The sequence below is a fragment of the Periplaneta americana genome, chromosome 6, assembly GCF_040183065.1.
Source record: "Periplaneta americana isolate PAMFEO1 chromosome 6, P.americana_PAMFEO1_priV1, whole genome shotgun sequence".
NCBI classification, from domain to species: Eukaryota; Metazoa; Arthropoda; class Insecta; order Blattodea; family Blattidae; genus Periplaneta; species Periplaneta americana.
Genome location: NC_091122.1, coordinates 118,313,341 through 118,339,531, shown reverse-complemented (window position 1 = coordinate 118,339,531; position 26,191 = coordinate 118,313,341). Strand labels below are relative to the sequence as shown.

At 35.6% G+C, this 26,191-nt stretch overlaps 1 protein-coding gene across 4 annotated transcripts in view; it reads right to left on the bottom strand.

The window, feature by feature from the left end:
- ACC (acetyl-CoA carboxylase) overlaps positions 1-26,191 on the bottom strand; it is a 230,243-nt gene that overhangs the window by 149,183 nt on the left and 54,869 nt on the right. For all 4 annotated transcript variants that reach the window (XM_069828828.1, XM_069828829.1, XM_069828826.1 and 1 more), the window contains one exon: positions 10,454-10,712. In XM_069828828.1, the coding sequence (XP_069684929.1) occupies positions 10,454-10,689 (236 nt within the window). In that variant the 5' untranslated portion in view covers positions 10,690-10,712. The remainder of the gene's footprint in view (positions 1-10,453; positions 10,713-26,191) is intronic.

Sequence of the window (26,191 nt, the reverse complement as noted above, 5' to 3'; positions counted from 1 at the left end):
CGGCTTTGCGGGCGCTGTTAGTCTCGTTTTCTCGATCGTTGTTCATCTCTAGTAACAAGGTATAATACCCTAAGATTTAGGGCACAATGTTATAATTTAGATATTTAACATGTTTATAGCGAGTTCGATCCCCGCTTTGGCTGATTACCTGGTTGGGCTTTTACGAGGTTTTCCCCAACCGTAAGGTGAATGCCAGGTAATCTACGGCGAATCCTCGGCCTCATCTCGCCGAATACCATCTCGCTATCACCAATCTCATCGACACTAAATAACCTCGTAGTTGATACAGCGTCGTTAAAAACCAACTAAAAACATGTTTACAAACAATGATTTTTTTCCATAATTAATTCATGCATTGTCAGCAACAAACCAAAGATATTACAAACTTTCAAATTACATTCACGTAATACTGAATATGGCCTACTTTATCAAATATAGCATCGGCAGTTTCAACAAAATCTTCATAAAACCTTAAAAGCCCTTCCATTACGCCACTCTTTTCTGAAAAATATTTGACAACACTAGGATAACATTTCAGGTTTCCCTTATTCGAAGGATCAGTCATAATTGAGAAGAATGAATGTTTCATCCTCATTTAAAGCTTTCAGCAACATTTCAACCGAATGTGAAGCTAAAAATTTTGTACAAGCATTTCATGTTTGGTGCGGCCGCAATGTAATTTGTCACTTAATGTAGAATCTTTAAATAGGTACTGAATTAGCCAGTATTACCCCACAATCTATACACAAATAGCTATGGTGATACATTACAGAATGATAAACGAATGCAAGTTCAGTAGCTGCAGCAAGGTTTTCTGCATAGGAATTTTTCACATTAAATAAATTACTGACTGTTTTATTTTGCCAAATCGATACCATCGCACTTCTCCAGCCAACTTTTGAACATATCTTCTCGTAGCCATTCTTCTCTAAAAGCATACATTCACGTTAATACAGAACCTGAAAAAAATCTGGACATTTTTAGCGTCGTGTCTGGACACCGGACATTAGTTATAAAATCTGGGCAGTTCAGACAAAATCTGTACGGGTGGCAGCCCTACTCCTCTAGCAGTCTAAGAGAAATCGTTATATGCGGACAGGCATGTAAAAAAACATTTTTGGTATCAGGGATACTCAAAACTTGTATCTGCACAAACATAAGGAAATAATCTTTGGCAGCAACATAAATTATCACTTTATACTTCAAAGCGTAATTTTTTCACAAAAAAATCTGAACATGTTTTTCAAATGGCACCAAAGAAGTAAATATTAATTTCAGCACAATAATACAGACTATGTTCAACACAAAACTTTAATTAATAAATACATACACTACCGGTCAAACGTTTTTGATCACCTATCACAAGTATGGATTTGTGATTAAAACAGGGATTTCGTTTTGAATATTCTATCATATCATAATGCTAGAGAGAGAAAATATTTATTTTGTTGGTCTATTTAGTTTTTCCGATGTGTTTGTACATTGAAATAAGGATTTCATAGCTGATCGACAACTTTTGACTGGTAGTGTACAGTGATCACACTTCTGCAAAAGCATCCTGTAGTACCTTAAAGTTGTATGGTATCCTGATATCGGCCTCTTTCCCATTGTCATTTCATTACTACCTGTACTCGTCACTTGAAACAATTCAAAAACTTTAATCCCAAGGAAAGTGTCAGTGACTGGAACTTTCACCCTGCTTAATACACCGCAAGCCTTAGCCTATACAGTACTTCGCGCACATGCATGATAGACTTCTCAACATCACGTTAAGTTAAGACATGACGCTCAGCCATTTGTTACGCGTGTCACAAATTGAAGTCATCATGGAAGAAAGGAAGTTCTGAAGTGGGGGTATGACAGTTAATTTCTGTGATGCGCTTCATTACTTTTGGCGTTCATATGAGATGTCTGTAAACGTGCTTCGGACCTTCGCCTTATTTGTTAACAAACATTGACAAAGGCTAAGGTCAACTATCTAAAAAGTGTCACGCCCTACTAAAATGATCTTATGTAATATTAAGGAAACGAACGAATCGGTACTAATACAGAGACTGTCATATTCCATTTATTTGCATTATTAAGTTTTAAATGTAAATGAGGCTTTTATTTGTTGAATATACTTGCTCATGTCCTAGTTCAACATTATACATTCACAAATAGTGGGAGTCACAAGTCATGGGGTTAGCTTTACACAAGGATCTACGTAAAGATTAATTTTTTGGTCCTACAGAATATATCTGTTATGGTAACAATTGTTATTAGAGGAGAAAAATTCGCTCAGCGCCGGGGATTCGAACCCGGATCCTAGGTTCTACGTACCAAGCGCTCTAACCACTGAGCTACGCCGAAGTTCAATCCACAGGACCGGATCGAATCCCCCTATTCTAGTGATTTTCCATTTGTGATCTTACTCCATGTTCGACATATATATGTTGACATATATTAAGTCAACTATCATTATATAAGGAGCACACTCAATTGGGTGACTTCATGGCCGGGATGCCACAGTATATTATGCACTGTTGGGCGAAGAATCTAAGGAAAGATTAATTTTTGGTCCTTTGGTATCTGTTATGATAACAATGGTTATTAGAGAAGAAAAATTCGCTCAGGCGACAGGGATCGAACCCGGGTCCTTGGTTCTACGTACCAAGCGCTCTAACCACTGAACTACGCTGAAGTTCAGTCCACAGCACCAGATCGATCCCCGGCGCCTGAGCGAATTTTTCTCCTCTAATAACCATTTACACAGGAAGCAGAAAAGAGGAAGTAGGGGAAACACATAAGAATACACCCAGTCCCCATTTAAGACAGATAATATCTAATTATTATCTACTGAAGTGAACTCGGAACCACTAAATTTGTAACTATAAACGCTATTATTTGAACCATAGCGGGGGACAAATTACCATGTAAATAACGCTAATTTTTTTGCAGTAATAAAGAAAATAAGCAATAATTATTTTGAAATTGACAATCCATGTCCGTCAACACAGAAATTAAGAATGTTCTTTTGTTATTTGAAACAAACTTGCAAATACATGTATAATGATTATGTATGTATGTATGTATGTATGTATGTATGTATGTATGTATGTATGTATGTATGTATGTATGTATGTATGTATGTATGTATGTATGTATGTATGTATGTATGTATGTATGTATGTATGTATGTATGTCGTACAGACAACGGTGAATCTTTAAATATAGTAGAGAAAACAAACATGCATTTTTCTGTATTTGTAAGAGAAAGAGAACGAGACGAGAGAAACCATTAACGCAAACGTATAATTGCGTGCCAATGTTGTACACTCACGAAAACAAAAAAGTGGTCGGACGTGTTTTTTCAATTGACCCGAAACCATACAGTTGTCGGCATAAATACAACACGCACAGAGAGAGGGTCGTACTGAACGTCATGAGCAACACATTGCTCAATTTCAAAAATGTAACAAAAACGATTATATGATCATAATCTACAGACTTTACACTATGTATTGACATATTGTGACGTCATTAACTTCTATCACGTGTAAAGGCAATGTTTGCAAAATAGTCGACAACGATGGTTCGGTTAGACAGCGTGCTGTCATTAAATTCATTGTTAAAAAAGAAAAATCTGCTGCTGAAATTCACCTCAGACTTCAGCGTGCATATGGAGATGTGTGCATGAGCGCCAGCAGTGTTAGGAGATGGGTGAAACATTTAGAAGATGGGAACACGAGCATCCAAGATGAGCCTCATATAGCGGTCGACCTCGAACTGCCTCCATAGAACGCAACAAGGAAAGAGTTTATGAGTTCTGGGATGCATTTTGGTTGAATTTCTTGAACCTGGACAGACTATAAATGCTGTCCGCTATATTCAGACAGTTTTGAAGCTCCATCGAGCATTCCACGTGAAACGCCCTGGAAAGAAGGTGATCCTGCAACACGATAACGCGTGGCCTCACACTAATCGTGTCACCGTGGAGAAAATCAGAACATTTGGGTGGGAAACTCTTCCGCAACCTCCCTACAGTCCCGACTTGACCCCTTCCGACTATTATCTTTTCGGTTCTGTAAAGGAACAGCTGAAAGGCCAACGCTACGAGACGCTAGAGGCCATCCGGAAAGCAGTGCATCAGTGTCTTCGGGAAGATGAAACGGACTTCTATAGCAAGGGAATTTTCAAACTTACAGAACGGCGGGAAAAATGTGTGCAAAGAAATGGAGACTATGTTGAAAAGTGACAGGAAAGTCTGTAGATTAAAATAGTGTACCTGGTTTGTCTAAAAAATAAAAATTAAGATTTATAACAATGGGTTGCTCATGACTTTCAGTATGACCTTCGTATATGAAGCACAATAATACAATTAAAATCAATTCTGATGTTTATATATATATATATATATATATATATATATATATATATATATATATATATATATAAGAATTCATTCATAGTGTTCTGCTCAAGGGCAGGTTTTTCACTGCAAACACAACATTCTCTAGTCTTTCCTATTTTTTGCCTACCTCTTTGTCTTTTCATATGACTCATTCATATACATAAGAATATGCTTCATAATCAACATTTAGAATGTTGAGAAGCACATTTGTGTATAAATGCTTACTGATCGAAAAATAAGTAGATATTACAGATAATATTAGTACATGCCAATCAACTTCAACTTATGCATTCCGTACCTCCTTCAAAGCAGAATGGTCAGCACGTTAGCCTGCTAAGAAAATGTTAGGTTTCCGGCAGCGACTTTTTTTGGGTCTATTATTAAATCTTTGCAATTTGAATGCGTGTTGCTCAGAATTATTGTATGTTTCTTGAATACATTTTGGAAAAAATTTATTATTTAGCCCTGAAAAGAGTTGTTTTTTTATGTCCATTCATTATGCACACCAATAACCTCTGTTGCCACCGACTTCTTGTAGGATGGGATGGGAATGCGAACAACATATTTAAAACGTTCGAGTTAAAAAAAAACACACACACAAATTCAATAATAATTTACAAAGTGTAGAACATCTGTGTTTCTTTAAATTAAACTTACAGTCTTTTCAGTATTTTTCACAACTGGAATTATTGCATAACGTAAATATTATAAAAAACATTAACGATGGAATATTAAATAAAAGAAATGAGAAAGAAATGTGTATAAAAGGGTGACATAAAATTAATTTTTGGCCGGTCGTGTTTTTAACGACCTTACCAATGTTGTTAGTAGGCCTTGTAAGTTAAACTAACAACACAAGTGCGGTAAGTAAATAAATCAAATCAACTTTTATTTATTTACTTAAAAGTAACGAACTATCAGTGTCGCGCACCACTGTGTGCTATGAGGAAATAACTAAATTTATTATTTTGAACTCTTTCTAAATTAATTCATTGGAGTGGAGATTTGTAAGAAAATAGGAATTAATGTAGATAAGACCAACGAGCTGGAGTTTCTCTAACTGAAAATCTATCTCGTTGCATAAGACGTAGAAAACCGTTTCTGACGACTACCGGTTGTTGCTGTAAGCGCCACTCGTGGGGTCGTGGCGGAACGCGAAAACATACATGGAACAGTGATTAAGGGTATTTGAGAATAAGGTTCTTAGGAAAATATTTGGGGCTAAGAGGGATGAAGTTACAGGAGAATGGAGAAAGTTACACAGCGCAGAACAGTACGCATTCTATTCTTCAGCTGACATAATTAGGAACATTAAATCCAGACGTTTGAGATGAACAGGGCATGTAGCACTTATAGGCGAATGCAGAAATACATATAGAGTGTTAGTTGGGAGACCGGAGGGGAAAAGACCTTTGGGGAGGCCGAGACGTAGATGGGAGGATAATATTAAAATGGATTTGAGGGAGGTGGGATATGATGATAGAGACTGGATTAATCTTGCACAGGACAGGGACCGATGGCAGGCTTATGTGAGGTCGGCAATGAACTTTCGGGTTCCTTAAAAATCATTTGTAAGTAAATAATTTTAATGCATTAGCATAACAACTGCTTTTGTTTCGTTTATGTAACTTTGTGTGGGTAGCTATCACTTTCAAGAAGTCATTCCATTTCCATTTTTGAGAATATAAATTATTATGTACGGTACTATAGCTAAGAAGTCTCTAAAGATTTGCAGCCTGATGTCCTCGAGACGGTAGCTACGTAGGCCGAAACGGATGAAAATCTTGTATAGTTCCTCTTGCACCAAAAAGCAACCCAAATTCTTACCCAGTTCTCGATATTATATTTGTTTGAAAAGGATCGTAATTATGTTATTCTCTAGATTTACATCTTGTACTTGAGTGTAACAATGAAATATTCAAAGAAAAAAATTGTGTGAAATGACCGGAATCAAGTGACATCGACGTAATGTTTTTACGTAAAATTCTGCTTGTCTAGGCGAGCAGAAAAGTGACGCAGCAGTCGTAGGGACTCAGAATGGTGCCGGAAACAAAACTTTTCGTGCTGTGTTTCATTTACTGCTTTACTCAAGCCTTAATTGTAGTGCCTGGCTTAAATCGCTGCAGCCTTCATCCACGATTCTCGCACAATCTGTAAGTTGTGCGCAAATTGTTTATTCCGTACAAGTACTGAAAAAGCAATAATAATAATAATAATAATAATAATAATAATAATAATAATAATATTATTATTATTATTATTATTATTATTATCCTCCGATTGAGGTTCTGGCTTATAAGTACATCTATTATCAGGCAGTACATCTCACTTGACGATGTGTGTCAGAGGAAGAACAATTTATTGTTTGTATGCATCTGAAGTCTGATTATAATATATGTAGCTAGTCGGCGATGTATGCAAAGAAGGGGAAAAGGAACTAGTCACTCTATCCCATTATCTCCTGACCTAGTTGCCTTATAAGTTGTTCTTTCTTGGTAGCACTTGTGAAGTTCAAATCTGTTTTCGGACAGTTGACTAAATAATAATAATAATAATAATAATAATAATAATAATAATAATAATAATAATAATAATAATAAGCCCGGATGTTTAGGCATTTATAACAGTTAAAATATAAAATAGGCAGGCAAAAAAAGGCAATAAAACGTAAAAAAAAGGCACAATAATATTTGAAAAAGGCATTATAAATTTTAAAAAGGCACAATATATTTTAGGAATAAATTTAAATTATATCAACATAACTCTCATATTTACTTCGTAGGTGACACATGCTGATTTATAAAATACTTTTTTTCGTGATTAACTATCTTTTCACAAACCTTACATAACAAAACTGTTCCATCGGTTGAAAACACATGGGCACCAAATTCACTAACGTACGCATGGAGTTTACTTTTCAATGGTTTATTGAATTTAGGCATTCTAGCTAACCGATCTTATACCTTCTGTCACCCGACAATAACTGACTGTTCCTCACTCAAATTTCTGTCTCCTACAAACACGTGTAGCACAAAATTGCAACAGTAAGGTTCGAAAATATGAAAGCAAACAAGTGGAAATGCTACGTGACAACTTCTATGAGAACGAGCTTAATATTTAAAATTATAAAGCCGATTGTCGGTATCGTGAAGACATAACAATATTATGTTTGTAACTGTTGGACTGTCATAATTATTCATATTACACCAATAGTATTAAAGCACGATTATCAAGCACCGAAATAAATTACTTTTATTTGCTATTGTTAGTAAAGTTAGTCATTGTTTCAAATACTTCAATTTCATGCACATTACATTAAAATTAATTAGAAAATTGCAAATAACAAGAAATATTGTTTAAAATGACGAAAAAGGCATTTATTAGTAAGGAACACCTTAAAAAAGGCAAAATAGGTAAAATAAAAATTGGCCCTATCACTTTGATTTACCCCAAATCACATTTATATCTATGAAAATAATGATTTACTTCCACCTAGTAAAAAAGGCATTTTGCCAAACATCCGGATAGTAATAATAATAATAATAATAATAATAATAATAATAATAATAATAATAATAATAATAATAATAATACACCAGAGACTGGTTAATTCGACATTGGATAATCCGAATTATTGGATAATTATAAAAAAATGTTTATTTCCCTTGAAATTCCCTCTTAAACAATGTTAAAAATTCACATTTACTGCTAATTAGAATTTTATAAGCTACTTTTGGATAATTCGAAGCCACGACTTCACTGGTTTCAACGAAAACAGTGTCCAATTTAGAATTCTAGAAAAAGTTAAAAACGTTTTCATGGACACCTCAATTATTAATGATTCCAAGAATTAATATTCTATTCTTAACTCCATAATGATCGACAGGTAGTGGGGCAGAAAAATTGTCGTTGCTACTGTTAACTGATTTCGTACTGTTAACCAGTGACTGACCGCAAGTAAGAGCAACATATGGGATGTTCAACGCTATTGTTCACAGGTGTATGCTTCACCATCCCTCTTATTACCAGTCAGTAATTTGGAGAGAACGAATATGCACAAATCTGAATAATTATTATACGTATTGTACACAAGTTAGTGTATAACTGGTTTTTTGCATGCACAATGTCGAAGCATAAAACATACACACAGAAAGTTGATCGCTGAAATATTTTCTTTTATTGATACTCTAATTTGTTTATAGACAAAACATTACAGCAGTTAAGGTAAAGTACATTGCACATTCAATATCCATTATTGTGTAACTTTTTTAAATTTCTTTTATAATTCGAATTTTAGATATTTCAAATTCCTCTTACTTAGATTTCGCATTAAAAAAAGTGCACTGTAATAATATCACACTGGTGATACACGTAGATAAACCTCCAATGATGTGCCAGGGGCAATGCCGATAACGCCATAGAGATCTACGGACTCAATTCGTTTCTACTAGTGGGGGACACTTCGGTCAGTAACAGAGTTCAAGGTGCATGTCATTATTATGTGTGTGAGCTTCTATCACACAAGACATGCTATAAAGCAATAATCAGCAGAATTTCAACATGAAATAAAGTAACAAGGTCTACAATAACGAATCGTTAAGCATTTTATCATTTTTGGGAAATACGTAATAAAATAGCTGCAATCCTAAGCCATCAACTAGAGATATTAAGGATAATAAATAACAAATCAAAAAGTTCAGCAACTCGAAAATACAATTATATATATATATATATATATATAATGTGCACCATGTTCTTAAGCTTGCAAACCATACTCCGAAGCAGCAGCAGACCACGGGATTGTCCCGGATCTTCGGACACCCCTCCTCCCCAAGACTATCGAAAACTGTTGCTATGACTTATAGTAAGTAAGGCAAATAAGAAATTTAAAAATATTACTCTCCTTTAACGTAATATTCGTAGCCTATTCACTAGTCTTAATTTTGTACCTACTTAAGTAAAACGCTTAAATTGTATTTGACTGTGGTCTGTTGGAGCTGTTGCTACCATACGTTTCGTCTGCTGAGGTAGGAGACGAAACGTATGGTAGCAACAGCTCCAACAGACCACGGGCCTTTAGCCCGGATAACATCGATCCCTATAACGCCGGCCGTGAAAGCCTACATTCCAAGATATATTTGACTATTTGGAGGACTCCTGTATTTTATTTTGGACACAAATCAAATGAAACTCCTGAATACATGCGTGCACAGATCATATATTATAGGCCTACAGCTGATTAAAAATGAAAAGATTAGAAATATAGTAATAGCAACATAGTAAGTTGGGCAAGAGGAAGACGGAATTACTGAAGAGGTCACGTACTAACGATGCTCAATGATAGTCTCCCAAAAATCGACGCGACAAACAAACCAGACACACCAAGACCTACGTGGCAACCTCCAAAATGTTGCGTTGTCAGAAAATGAGAAAAGTTCGTCACTTGCTCGAACGCATCCATGCGTCCGATGGCTGCTTATACTGCCTGCTCATTCAATGGTGAAACATGTAACATGATTTATGTTATGCCTATAGCCACAAGCGACTTCACTGACCGTTAGGAGCTGCCACCTAGCGACAATTTTTTTTCTATTCAATTTGCTGCTCAGTTACAAAAGCTGCTATGTGACAGAATTAAATACAGTTTTCAAGTTAAAATTGCAAATTAACTATTAATAGGGCATTTTATGGAACTTGTAAGGTTAAGTTATTACTTTTGGTATTAAAAAAACTGATGAAAACCATAGTATATTTGGTGCTGCCACTTACCTTTACAGCGAAAGAATAGTTAAAATGGTCTTATGAGCAGGCAGTATAAGCTGCCATCGTATGTGTTCAAGCAGGCGGTGCCTGCGTCACAGTGACTCAGTACCAATTCAGAAAGATAGGATTTGGTCCTCAATTACTCTAAATGACGAGGAAGAATTTCTCAAGCTTTGAAAATAAGAAAATGAAGACGTATTTTAAACGACAAGCTAAATAAAAATACTGGAAATAAAATAAACTAAGAAAGAAGTCGAAATACGAATGAACTTAACAGTGATTGAATTTTCCTCTCACCTAAGACGTCTCCTTTTCTCTGCCAGAGCAAACATGTTGTTCAGGTTGGAAGAGCTGCTGTTCTCGCGAGTCGGAGGGTTTCCTTCCGTCGGGAAACTGTCTCCGGCCTCTTCTTCAGAGATTTCGTCTTCGATCTCAGTACAGTCTTCACCTCCCACGATGAAGTTTACCTTCTCTTGGTCTTGTTGCACTTGCTGCTGATTGTCAGTCACTACTGCATCACCGCCGCCTTCCATGGTCACAGGCGCCGGAGCACAATCTATAAGGACAAAACAGAAGGATTTAGAAACCATTATATAGCTTACCTTATTTTTTATATTTGACAAAAGCAACAGACAATTGAGGACCGTTTTTGCAAAACTTGCTAACTGAAAAAGCTAAATTTTACAGGAGAGACAAAACACTATAGTAAGCAAATGTTTGCTATAACTTTCACTTAGCAGAAAGCAAGTTTTGAAAAAAAGATCACACTTTGACACTCTCCAAAGAGAAATAATGCAATTTTACTAAGACGCCTTGAACATCATGTAGAGGCCTGCCTTATGTTAACGAATCCATCAAAATCTCAATTTTGCAAATTTTGCAGTTAGCAAGTTTTGCAAAAACGGTCCTCAATTTTGTTAATTTTTAAAGCTATGAATATTTTACTTTTTCTTGTACGAATCATACAGACAAAGAATTATGATGCTGCAAAAAAATATATATATATTTTCACGGAAACATACTTTTCAGCATCTTTGATACCGTAAAATTGGTCTTCGCCATGCTTTCTGACCGTCTACCTGATTGCAGCGATTATTTCTGTATTGTTATTGTATGAATTTATGCACATTTTGCTAGTGAAAAAACTCAGTGGAATTAGATCTATGGCCTAATTCCACGAAGCAGAAGAAAAAAGGAGACCATCTTTTAGAACTGCCCAGATATAAACCATAAGGAATTAGACGAGGGATCGATGGGGCCACACATTACTACTGATAATTCTATTCTCAAATACTCTGTGAAATTCGTCCATAAAATAGTCGGCAGTATATGTTATCGCAGCATCGTGTTGGAAGAAGACGTCCAAATATTAAAGAATCGCTGCCGTATTTGTCGAATAATAATACTATATCAAGAACCAGTATTGGTTTACGGACCTCAGTTTAATAAACGTCAATGCGTAACTATGTAACCTGTCTTACATAAGTCCACAGGTTATTTCAATTTCCAATCATGTGAAATGTGAATGCTAGGGATGTCAAGACATCATATGGCTTTGTCAAACATGTCGTCGTCTATTACAAAGGTATCTTTAGTATATACATTTCATATGGTACAGTACTCAATTAGGTCAGGGATCGGCAAAAATGTCATCGTGATCTAGTGCAATAGTGACGTCGCAGGGGCAGCGCTGTAAATTGTCTTTGCTTCACCCACACCCTTCCATCCAACTCCCCTACAACTCCAGTTTACAGGCGGGTTACCTGATTACATTTAGATTGCATCTTCCTCAAAACCTTCAACGTCTGTTCGGAAACATCTGTTTAAGGAAGAACGGGAGGAACAGTATTTGTTGTGCACATGGTGACAATGTAGACGCCTCTTGTGTTCTAAAATTGTAATAGGCACTTATAAATGAAACATGTAGCGACATTACGACATATCATAAGATTACCACGAAATCATAGGTAAGCAAGAACATAACCGATGTAATAAAAAAATGTAAACAGAAATGTATACAGCACAAAATAAGTACAAAAGTAATTTTCTTTTCGTAGGCCTGGACGGAGCGAAGCAATAAAAAAATAATAAAATAAAAATATAAAAAAATTGAAATAACAGTTCCGGTACTAAAATATGATGAAACAAACTATGAGTCAAAGGGAACTCCATGCAAGTTATGTTATTGCTTTGGAAATCATAAAATCATTAAAGTGCTATAACGAAGGACAGTTCATTAAAACATGTCTGAATACATTTGCTAACATTATTTGTCGCAAATAATTTGAAGTTTTAACACGAATAATCTTATGTTTTAACAGTATGAAATTATCCAGACGGACAATACAAAAGAGGATAGGGGATATTGAAACACTAGCTGAACGAGAAATAAAATCAAAGGCGCATAAACAGTGGTCTAATCTCTCGCTTTAGGTGGAAACACAGATATTGATACAGTACAGGGTTGTTTCCGTCTCTGAAAACAAATTTGAATGGCATCATGTGCGTCAGGAGTCACACGACAGCTGAACTGTGGCGCGAGGTGACAGACCAGTAGTGAGTGATATAGTCAGAGTGCACGGCGACTCACAGCAGAAATCCCCAAGAAAATCGAGCCTTTTTGGGAGGGGTATATAACAACGCTTTCCGATGCCAAGTACAGTTAAGTGAAAATAAAAGAAGCCTGCAATAAACGAGGTTTCGCTATTTACAAGAAAGGTATCTTCTGTGTAATTAATAAGATTGGTAAAGCTCGAGTGGAATTAATTTGTATCATCTCGTGGGGTGCGGCGACTTATGACGGGGGGTAGATTTGCTCGTTTTTTTTTTCAGTCTGGAATTAATCCCATCCGAGCTTTGCCAGTCTTATTAGGTACACATAAGATGACTTTCTTGGAAATAACGAAACCACTTTTTTTTTGCAGGCTCCTATGATTTTCACGTAACTGTACTTGACATCAGAACGGTTTCTTATGTACTCCTCCCAAAAAGTCTCGATTTTCTTGGGCATTGCTACTGTGATGCACCGTGCACTCTGTATTTTCAGCAATGAAAAAATCCTATCGAGACCTCTTTATATTCTCTAAATATTGGGAAATTACAGGCATTCTTTTATTGTCGTTATGCGATTTGACATCCCTGACGTCCTTGTCATGTCATCTCTGCATGTAAAGGAAAGACTGTGTCTCTACTGGTCAACAGTCATTCATATTGACTTACATGTTGTATGGTTCTTTAAATTGCGTCTATAACGAGGCTCTTTATACAAGCCAAGTTCAAGGAGAAAATACAGAACTGAAGGCGATGTGTACTGTATAACATAATGCATGTCGTCATCAACAATGCTATTAGCAATAGTAACTACTAGAATGTTGGTGGTATTATATTAGCAATTCAGTGGAATATTTAAGCAGAATATTTCCCAAAAAATTAATATAATTTATATAGATTGATCTTTTCCGATATCAAAACTATGCTCGATTCATGAGAACCAGGATGTAGAAAGACAATGATGAATAAGGGAACACTGGTGTTAAAAAAATTGTTTTTGGACACTTTAAATTTTAGATTTGGTGTCTTCGAAATGTCCTCTGTCCATGTACGAAATAATTCAACCGAATTCGAGTCATAAATGTATTAAGAATTGGGTCTCTTAATTGTCTGCCACTTTCATGTGTACAGTAGGCCTATATGTGGAAACTTTAAAGTCAGTTTTTCTTAATTTTTTAAAAATAAGTTTGATGCCTAATTGTTACGGTAAATATCGCCCAATCTGACTAAAGAAAATAGGTTTTACTTGACTTATGTATGCCAATGATTCCTAGTGTCAATATTAAAAAAAAGTAAATAATTCAGATTTATGATTTTTTTTAATTTAAAATTTAAGTGAATTTAAAAATGTCAAAATTCAAAATTAAATATCTATAAACCAAACTGGTATATGAAAAAAATTAATACTTAGAAATACTTACCTGACTTTACTTTACAACATAATTATCCAAAGCACACACATTTCAGTTAAAATATTTTCTTCAAACATTTTAGGACAGATTTAACTTTCAAAATTTTGAAGAAAAAAAAGTCTTTGAAACTTTTCATCATAGAAAACTAGAAATTTGACACTTTAACTTCTCAGTATATTCTAAACATGCCCTGCAAGCCAAATAGAACTAGCCCAATAGTAAGAAAGTTTTTACAAACTTCATAATGTACCCTCAAGTATAGGTACTGTATGTGATAAAATATTTCTTTTCCTCCACTAGGATTTTTCATTCCATGACTGAATTGCTTCAACTTCTTATAGCTTCGAACTGGTGATGCCCTTATACTGCGTGTTCAGTTCAAAGTGTGTCATGGCTCGCCGTATGCCGTCATGTAGCTAGCCGATGAGCCTACAGAATTCAATCTTCCTACACTTCCGCAGAGGCGTACTGCTTATGTGCCAGAGAAGTTGCCTAGCAAGTACGGCGTTCATTCTGAAGAGTACGTACCGATACGTACGGTAACGCCGGTAGTGGCAGGAATGTGAACTGTTTGGAAACACGTGCTGAGGTGAGTTTTTTTCTTACTGTCGGGATATGGCGAGAGGTTTAAGACGAATACTTACGTATTTGTTGACATTAACTTTGACGGTCAACATGGACACGGAGCATTTGATTTGTGTTGTGGAATGTTGCCGTACGCAACCGATGATAACAAATATCCTGTGTACGACTTGGCCGCGCAAAATACAGTTCGAAAGAGATTATGGTAGCACACAGACGTAACTATAACGTCGTTGACACAGACCGTACAGACCGCCATCTGTTGCTACGACGTTCAAGTTGTACTGTACACGGTCTCAAGTTCAGATTGAACGCCTTGGATAATAGGCAACTTCTCTGACATAAAAGCTGAAATTCGCTTCAAATCGCTGACACACAACAGTGACGTCATGACACACTTTGAAATGAACACCCAGGAGTACAATAAGGGGAAATATGATTTGGGTATTGTTAATTCAACGAAACAACATAGTAAATCTAACTCATAATGGTAAAGATAATGTTGGTATTTTTTTTCCTCTTGTACGGAGGAGAGACCCGAAGGCTTGCACTGCTGCCTGAGGCTTATTGTGCTTACCACTCCTGTTCTGTAAATGACTGGATAGCCGAAAGGTCGCATTCTTGTACAAATACAGCACGCCGCACCGTGAACTCAACCCGAGCTATGGTCTGGATGATGGTTTGATGTGAATTAATGATGGTGAAATGAGTCCGAGATCTAACGCCGAAAGTTACCCAGCAATTCTATTTCAATAGCTTGTCCCAACCAGGATTTGAACTCGGGATCGCTCGTTTCACGGTCATACATTAAAATGATGGAAATAATTACATACATATACTGTAATTAATTGAATTCACCTATTTTATTAAAATATATTCTCAACTTATCGAAACATACCACTACTTTTGTAACAATAAGACGTTGCTGTTAACTGAGAAGTGAAATATCTGACATGAAGTATTGTAATGACAAAAAACAGAAAACACAGTCGGTGTCCGAAGGTGATAGATCGTCCAGTTAAAGCGATAAGACGTTTATTAACAATAATGAATTCATACGTCATGAATTACGTCACAGGAAGTTCTAGTACATGGAATACATCGTTCGTTTTCTGCCGCATCATTATGTGATCGTGCGAAAATTCCTATTCACAGAGGTAGACCTATTGCTAATATAACTGCATACGTAATCCGATGCATTATTGTTAATTGAATTTGTGTTACAATCAATCAGTGGCGTATTTTAAGTTGTCTCTATTCCAGTCCACACACAGTAGAAATGATTACCAAAAAATGCGTATTTACGTAGATATGCTTTGAGCATACCCTAGGTTGAAAGATTCAGTCTTTATTCAAAAGTGGCGACTCTAAAACTGGAATTCTGGATTGAAAAATTGGCTGTCTCCAAGGTTCGCCATCCCACGAAGGCATGTATGGGAAAAGGTTAGCACGGGATAAATTTTCTAGAAGTTCCCGCGTTCGCAAAGTCACTACAAAAATTTTCTGTTATCTTATTATCACTCACTTTCGTAGAACAACTGTGTCAGTCCCAGCAGTCATAACAGAATTTATAGTGGGGAAGGAAAGCAAGAAGCGTTTAGGGCAAATGCCTTCAATTGTTGAAGTCAGAACGTCGTGAACTCTAATCCGTTACGCCACCATGCACCTAAAAGTGTAGTTTAACACCGCACTATCAACGAATCTACCTAAGTTCCAATAACCGTTATCACATGTCTTCATCTGTCTTGGAAGATTGGGGCCTATTTCCCTTTTCGTCCTCAATCTCGAAGATTTTCGGCAAATAGCGAATCTCCCCGGTATTGTAGTTAGCATGGTACAGAGCCAACGCTTAAGGCAGCACAAGACAAGAAAACATATATCCAATTATATTTTTCAGTAAATACACTCAAATAGTGCAAGCTATGAAATATCACACTCTAAGAGGTAATATTTATAAAATGGTGTATTATGAGATTCAACATAAAATATGCACTAACATTATAAAAAATGAACGTAATGTGCAAGATAAGCCTCTAAATGTGCTTTATTAGATGCAAAATCTTAAAAACATGCATTACGCATGGATTTATTCCTAAAAAGGCCAAAACATGCAAATATGCACGAAAAAGTATACTTATTTCGACTCACTAAGGCATGAAACGGATATTTACAAAGTTTTAGAACTGTAGCAAGCTTATATAAAAACATACATTTGTATGGAAATCGTGTATTTAATAATAATAATAATAATAATAATAATAATAATAATAATAATAATAATAATAATCTATATTCTTTTTTTTAACTTTTTACGTCCAAATTTCGATCGATCTAAGCTAATTCATCTCTTTTTGGATTCATTCTCGTCAGAATTTTATTTCATTAGGATTTTAATTCCATACAGTTTTGTTAACTGCTGCCGTTATACAATTTACAAGTTTTCTCCAATACTTTTGGCATCCCTTTGATGATCGTATTATGTTCTGTATTTTTAATTCCGCTCCCTCTATTTTTTTTTTTCATTTTATTTTTAATGATTGTGTAATCTGCTGAAAACCGACAAACTTTCATTTCATCATCAATGACTTAACAGTCCTTTGTGGGTATCAACCTTCTTCAGAAGCTTCCGTCACAACAGATCTGACATCAGGTGAGATTTCCGTGACGTGGTAACCCCACGCTGGGTCTCCTCGCTAATGTCCGAGAAATGTTCAAGCTGGCCAGGGCCGCCTAAGTAGCGTCCCACCGGTATTCAAGGACAGTGTTATCTGGTGACCGTTAGGGACCTGTTGTCTTAATCGTCTCTAGTATCTCCGGGACTGAAAAACTATCCGTAGAAGAGCTACTCACTCATTTCACCCCTGCTTCATTGGATTATACGCATAATGGACCTGCCTATACGGTCTACATACCGAAGGACTTTCGTCCATGCACATATAACATGCATACAGACCGATTATTTACTCCTGACAGCTCAGCGACGCGAAAGAGGGGAAGTAATAGGAGTAGTGGGGAGAGTTCCGGAGTAGAGATAAGGGCGAGCGGTCAGTAAAGGAATGCAGTACAGCTTAATTTACTGGAAACACAACGCTATACCGCATGCGTGACATCCGATCGCTCTGACTGCGGGCGACAGACTAACCTGAACATCCCTTGGCATAACTTAATGGACTCGCCTGACCCAGGAGCACACTGCCGGCGACTGTCAGGACTAAATAATCGTACTGTACACAACATGTATAACATTCATTAAATTGTACACACATACCTACACACACGACTGCTAGACGGCAAAATTCAATTTACCTAGTCCAATTTTATAAAAAAAAAAAAAAAACGAAAAGCGGAAGAGACAGTCATCTGTTCAAATTTCTATTGTAAAACAATTAAATCATAATCTGTGCGACCTTGATCTTGTGTCAATGTGAAGATTATATCAGTCACCTTGAGGTTATTAGATCATGCACGAGATCAAGAGTCCAAGCGAGAGTGATCGCTACTAAGTAGCTGGTGTGATACCCATACGCAGTTGTTCTGTTCGCAACAACTATAAAGAAAGAAAAAAATTGATAACCCTTACTAAACTAAATGCCCATTACTTATACAGAAACCTTATTTCCTTCGCAATAACAGTAAGAAAATTAAAATTGTATCATATACCTCTTGTCAAAGTGAAATTATGTTACCGCATTACAGCGTCTGAATTATTAGATTATTTATTTATTTATTTATTTATTTATTTATTTATTTATTTATTTATTATTTTGCTAATAATTGTAACATAAATTATAAAATACACAGAGAAACTTTAGCTCGCCCCTGAAAGAGTAGAACTCGTGCTCAGGGACGGATTCCTGAATTGAAATTAATAATTATACAATACAATTATAATTAATAATTATACAATACAATTTGCAATTATAGTATATAAATTTAAATTTACAATTTTTCAATTTTTATAAAATCCATACATAACTTTTTTAATTGAATACTAGAACTATTAGAATTGACAAGATTAGGATATTTAAATATAAATTTGTTATATATTCTTGGGCCTAAATTACTACTATGATTAAATACTGTAACAGTGTTGCATTTTGGTTCAAACAATCTTAAAGAATTCATACCTTTTGTTTCATAACTATGAGAATACAATTCAAAATTATTTCGATTTTTATGTATGAATTTTATTAATACAATATAATAAATTTGTCTTACGTTAAGTACATTTAAGTCTATAAACAAATTTTGAGATGGAAAATCAATAGGTTTATGAAGACATATATTAATTATTTTCTTCTGTAATAAATAAAGTGGATTAAAATTGGATTTAAATGAGCTACCCCATCCTATAATTCCATACATAATTACCGATTGAAATAAAGTTAAATATATTGTACGTAATAAACTTATTGACAAGTAATTCCTCAATAAAACAAAATAATATACTATTTTACGTAGATATGCTTTTGCCCTTCACATCAAATTTGTAACTCAAGCGCTAGCGCACTGGTGTTTCATTCAAGCGACCAGGGTTTGATCCCGGTCTAGTCGTGACTGACTCTGTGATGGACAAAGCAAGTTGGAGAAGGTTTTTCTCGGGGTACTCCCGTTTTCCTCTTTCATTCTACCAATACTCTCCACCTCCTCACTTCATCTTCTGTAATAGTTAAAGTACGCTGCTGTGAAGTTTTGGTATCTCCAACGCTGATACAGGAATAAAAAGCTTAGGGCTCCGAGACTAGGGTTTATCTGGTAGGCCTACTCTACTGGCTATGTCAGAACTGCGGCGGGATGGCCTGCCTGTCAGTATCGAATCTACGAATGCTATCCAGGCCACCCTCGGACTTGAAATAATTATATCGCAAGGCCTATGTTGTGCTCACTATGGGCTAATACGTGCATGTATGAATAGATCAGTTCTATGGCTGGCTCTGAAAAAGTCAAGTGTTTCGAACCAATAATAAAACGCAAATTGTAATGCATAGGAGTATTCATTCCGCAACAATAATAAACTAATGTAGGCTAGATCTACATAGCGTTACTGTTACCAAAACAAAATGTATAGCTCTATTACTTAATCAAGAATCTTAATAACGAATTTACTGTAGGAACAACTCTGTGTTGCGAAAAAAATTCAATACCAACATAATATAACTTATGGGGACATTATTTCATCATCGTCATGAAACAATGAAACTTATTGCTATACAAGTGTTTCAGAAGGAAATTACATTATTCTGGAAGGTAATGATATCGACAAGTACATCCCTCCCTGTTCCAAACAGTTTCTGGTATGGAGTTAATGAAATGTACAAATGCAAAATTGTTGATAAAGATATATACCTAAAGTATAGACATTATTAGTGCTGAAGTGACAAATCTGTTACAATTTTATAATACATTTTAGAAAGTTACATTGCACACGTGAATGTACCCTGTAATTTGAGTAAGAATATGCTATGTTGCAAATCTGGCTTTCACGTCAGCCCACTTGAGGTGTGTGGATATAAAGGGAAAGATTGAGTCGGTATCGGGTGTCGTTCCTGGGTAACTCAGTCGGAAGAGCGTTGGTACGCTAAGCCAAAAGTCCCGGGATCGATACCCGGCCCCGGAACAATTTTTCCCTTGAAATTATTCAGGTCTGCTTCACAGGGAGCTTTACCTGAAAGCCAGATCTGCATAACATATAATTCACTGTAGGTACGTTAACAGAAAACCACAAGTCAAGTCACACAGAGTTTGTGTGCACTCAAAGTTGGGTTTCTGGCGTCTTGTCAGCCCACTTCAGGTGTGTGGATATAAAGGGAAAGATAGAGACGGTGTCGGGTATCGTTCCTGGGTAGCTCAGTCGGGAGAGCGTTGGTGCGCTAAGCCAAAGGTCCCGGGATCGATACCAGGTTCCGGAACAATTTTTCCCTTGAAATTATTTAATATGCTGTGTTGCTCGTCTGAAATCATCTTCTCGTTCTTTTATGCGAATGTCATCTTTTTATGCGATCGAGCAGTACGCTCATTTTTCTTATGTACCCTGTTCTTCATCTAACCGCATAAAAAAATATCAACGGATAATCATTCACATGCTTCAGACATTGACGCATTACGACAGGAGAGAAGGAAACCGATGTGTGCCAGTCACTTAAAATAGAACACATATTCTAATTAACTTTTTTGCTAGAATACTGACATTTTCTTCTACTGCATTATATATATAGCATTAACATAATAGGCTACAGTGCAATCATAACTGATTACTAGGGCCAGGAATTTCATACACTAAAAACCTACTAAATATGCATGCAAGTATTCCTTTAAAGACCTTAAAATATGCCAATAAATATGCACTAATAAAATTATATATATTTTTTTATATTTCACTAATAAATAAGTAATAAATAATACCGCAATAATAATATAATAATAACAATAATAATAAGCAATTAATGAAGAGTACAGGGGAAACCCTGATAAGTCACGTTTTACTGTTTTTACAGGAGAGCAAGTTAAATTTCAAGACCCATTATATTCTATTGTCTTTGGGTATAATTCCTCAAATTTCTTTGGACTAATGAAGTTGTTATTCTACACAGTTAAACTACCCAAGTCTACACTACCTAAGCTATTACATGACATCTAAAAAACCGATAATTTTTTACTTTCAACCCTTCAGCCACACACGATTCGCTAGGTGTGCCGCGAAACTTTCAATACTTTTCTGGTAAAAATAATTATCAAAATTTCACTCAACATCAGTTTTCACAAATAGAATACGACGTTTTATATTTTAAAAATCCAAACTATGCATTTTTATGCAACATTAAATCAGGTTTAATGAGCTTAAACGCGAAAATATGCCACAATAATATAAATATCATGAAATAATAAGCATTTATAAAAAAAAGTCAAAATATGCAAATATATACAACATAAAATTTGGTCTGATAACCTTAAATGTTAATGATTCGTGAAGATAATTAATCAGCAATTAATTATGGCCAATGGAAAAATATATGCAAATGCATGAACTTCCTAGCCCTGCTGATTATATATTATTTTCTGGGATGCGAGAAGTATCTTGTCACTTTTGATAATCTTAAAGTTTTGAAAAACATAATAATATCTTCCCGTAAAAATAAGTAAGTAATACGGAAATTATAATCCAAATCTACTCCACCGGTACTTCAATTGGATCCCAAGTCATCAGGGTATCAGCATGGGATTGGGTAAGGAAGTTGGTTGCTTTACTAGTGTTCGTTCTTATACAGGGACATCATTTTATTTTTACTTCTATTTTTATTGTACCTGAATTTTTGAATGTACTTCCCCCCCACCCCCTCTACTAGTAAACTTCCACTCGTACTCCACATAGAACCAAGGCCGCATATGGAATCAATGTCGTCTTACGGTCACAGTATATAGTACTGAGTGAGTACAGTACGTTCCAGAAATATGGTCGTATTTTCCAGTGAATAAAGTGCATCCATTATTGAATCATATTTTCGCACATGTATTGCGTCCATTTGGTTACGTCGCTTCCCGGTTTACCCACACTTTTCTGCTGGCCCATCTGTAAAGGCTAGTGGCTGGATTATCAGCTTTTTCTGAAAACATTTGCTGTCAGGAATTGGACGTCTACGTAATATTATACAACTGGTTAAAATAATTTAAATAAAAGGCCTCGTTAAGTAACTATCACATGATTTTCCCCCTTTCTACGACCCTGCGACATTACTACTTGGACGGACAGTAGACAGCATCTGAGTAAATTTATCTGTGCGAATCGGGCAGAAGTGAAGATTGAATTTAAAATACGTAAGGTACTCTGTTAGAGAGTAGGTACAGAATTATTTCAAGAGGCACAGGATTATGACCCCCCCCCCACATGTTGACTGATGCTTTGCATTATTTCTTTTGGGGTTACTGTAAAACAGTTGTTTTTTAAACATCCTACAACAATAGAAGAATTAAAGAATTACATTCCAGAAATAATAGTCAATTTGAGAAGATATGGTTAAAAACGTTTTCGATAATATGTACACAAAAGAACAGAAGCCTGTATCAAAATGAACGGCCATCATTTTCAACAATTTGTTTAAATATCTAGATTTTGATTATTTTTCAATTTAATTGCACTGTCCAGATTGTATGCTAATATGCTGTAGACAGTGTACTATACACTGCATAATTAATACGTCCGCCTGGATAGTTCAGTTAGTGAGTAAAAACACTTATTATTAATACTGTACTCCGTTTTGAGTAAATAAAAACCTAACGAAAATTATCAAAACTGAAAATCGTAATATTTCTTAGTTTACGTAAATGGATGCACTACTTTTCTTCCCTCCTATACCTAGTAAAGTGATTTGTTTGTATTTTACTCTAGTATCATCAAACTACGGTCGTGGAAGGGGGTAACATAGTGTTTGCGGTTCTCAACCGTTTATCCAAAGGTATAGCCAGGTTAATATTAGAAATGTTAGTAAAAACAAAATGATGACCCGGTACAATGTCATTTATTTATTCAACAACTTAATATCATGTAGTTCACTATTGCACGTACATGTTAACATCAATTCTCTCTTTTCAGCACATTTCGTTTCCTCCTAACACATAAATAGATTGTGCTGTTTATATGAATTCATTTAAATTCTATACTTTCGGCTTTTTACAAATACAAAACTTTGGAGATAAATATGTGATTGTGAAGAATTTAATACTGACTCACCATTTATTTCAATTATCATTTGAATACAAAAGCTACTAATTTCGTGTCTGAAATTTCGACTCTTTGAAGCTAAATTGTATTTCCTATTACTACTTTTATTTCCGACCCCGATATATCGATAATTTTATTAAAGATAAAGTTAGGCACATATCAACATGCAAAATGAAAAGATAATTTTCTTGTTACATGAATACATACGAATAGCAAAATTACTTTAAAAACTGATGAGACCCAATAAGGTTGGCTGTGGGTGCTCCCAAACGCGTTTCAAAATGCTAGAAAAAGAACTAGAAACATCCTGTGACAAAGTAGGCCTAAGTACTCGTAGTTTACATTTCTAAATAATGTGTATTAATTTATTTTACTTGAAATACTCGCAATCCCTTAATCACTTAACAACTATATTTTTCCTCATATTTATCCGAAATCCTTGTACACAATATAAAATTAAGCTTTTTAACTACATTCAACTGACGTTTATTTTAGTTATCTAAGTCCGGAAGTTTATTTATCAAAGCATGAACATCACTTCACAATTTTAATTCTCAAAATCCTAAGTCGACTTTTGCATTTTTATCATTAATATTATATTATTACTATTATTTTATACAAATATATCATGCTTCTCTCCCAAGCTACAAGTCACTATCACAGTGTTACACGCATTGAGAAGGTATTTGAATAAAACCGGTAATTTCAGAGTTATTCAAACAGTAAGTAGCCTATATTATTCACGAGGTGGAGTCCTGTAGCCCGGAGCCGTGGGGCTACTGCTCCTGCGTTCGTACTAATACCACAGTCTAATATATACAGTCACGAAGCTCATACGTAGGAAATATGCATCCATAGAAAGTTGCTAACCACTAGGATCGCTACTATCGCCTCATCACAGACAATGCGAAATAGTACCTGCACAGTCTATTGTTCCTAGTACCCTCATAAACTCAAGCTTCGTGACTATATAGTAGACTGTGCTAATACCGCATCGCGATAGTTCACATTACGCCCGCGGCTCCACTCGCCTTGGTCGAGTAATACAAAGTTTCTGTTACACCATTAAAATGAACCTTCAAACACTGTTTACGTTTTCTATTACCATCTTTAGATTTCTCCACGCACAGTTTAGTCAAGGACAATTCCGTATGTTTTAAGACCATTTCAATAAGTCAATATTTCTGCTTGCTTTGTAAATATACAGCTGTAGCCAAATGTAAAACATACGCACGAAGAAAAACACATTACAAACTGCCCATAATTGAAATTTCATACTTTTCTCTTTAAATTACATATTTCAGCGTAATTTGTTTTCGTCAGTATTTACGTTAAAATCACCTATTTGACGATAATCATGAATAAAAAGTAGTTAATATTATTGAGTGACTATTCCAGTAAAACTTGGGTAATGCCAGTTATACCTACCAAGTCCTATACATGCATGTCCTAGTCATGGCCCCTGGGTAACGCCAAGTGCTGCAAGGACGAGTTCCTGACGCTATAATTGGGACTTATCAGCCAAAGGAGTAAACCCCGACAGAAAATCATCGTCCATCCGGGATTGCCGGATGGTTGAGCTTGGGGCTGACGACCCCATCTCATAAAAAAAAAAAACAATTGTCACGAAATCCAATGGAGAAATAGCCGGACGGACTTATTCACGAAGACATGGAAAACAAAAGGACATGATTATCGGAACTTGGAATACTCGATTAGATTTAAAAACTGGATGAGTGCTGCTAGAAATAGGGATGAATGGCGGAATCTCCTGTGGACAGCCCGGAACCATGATGGGTTGTCGAGCTAAGGATGATGATGAATAGTAATGAGTTAAAATAGTAGGAATATGATTTCAGAACTTGAAATAAATAGTGTAATTCCATTTCTTTTTTGATTTCAAAGAATATGTGACGTAGAATAAAATAATAATACATTAGCATGTAATACATACACTACTTTCTCTAAATTAGTTAGGTAACACCTGTTGGTGGTTAAGACGTTGCACTGCAAGCATAAAGTCGCGGGTTCTATATCCGATGGTGTAACTCATTTTCTCCATTGATATAATCCTACTGGCTGCACTATGGCTATGTGATTCTTTCAGCCTCCAACATAAATGAGTACCAGGATATTTCCTTGGAGGGGGGGAGAGCGGGGACACTGACAAATCTACTACTTTATGCCTGTTGTTTTGTGAGCCCGAAAGCCTCAACATCCCACCATCTTAAGAACCTAATGGATAACAAATCATGTGTTTTTAAAATAATTTTTTTTTAAATCCAGAAGCACAATTATTGCAGTTTAACACATGTCTGACTTTGGGCAGGCTATCCCTAAAAATCTTACAGCAATTTGTATTTTCGGATTCAAGAAATATTTTCTTTTAAAAATACGTGACTTGCTATTTGATATAGATATAAGTAAAAACTTTAACACTATATATATATATATATATATATTTACAAATCTGTGGCGGAATTTATATTCCCCATTGGGGAACCAGGCCGAAAATGCTTTACTGAATTCTCACCATAACATACATTTTGAAATTTAAAATACTTTTAAACTCAGAAACGGTTAAAAGGAACTGCATTACAGAGAAGTACCTAAAAATTGTTTTTTTAGTAGGTTATTTTACGACGCTTCATCAACAACTTAGGTTATTTAGCGTCTGAATGAGATGAAGGTGATAATACCGGTGAAATGAGTTCGAGGTCCGGCACCGATAGTTACCCAGCATTTGCTCATATTGAGTTGAGGGAAAACCGCGGA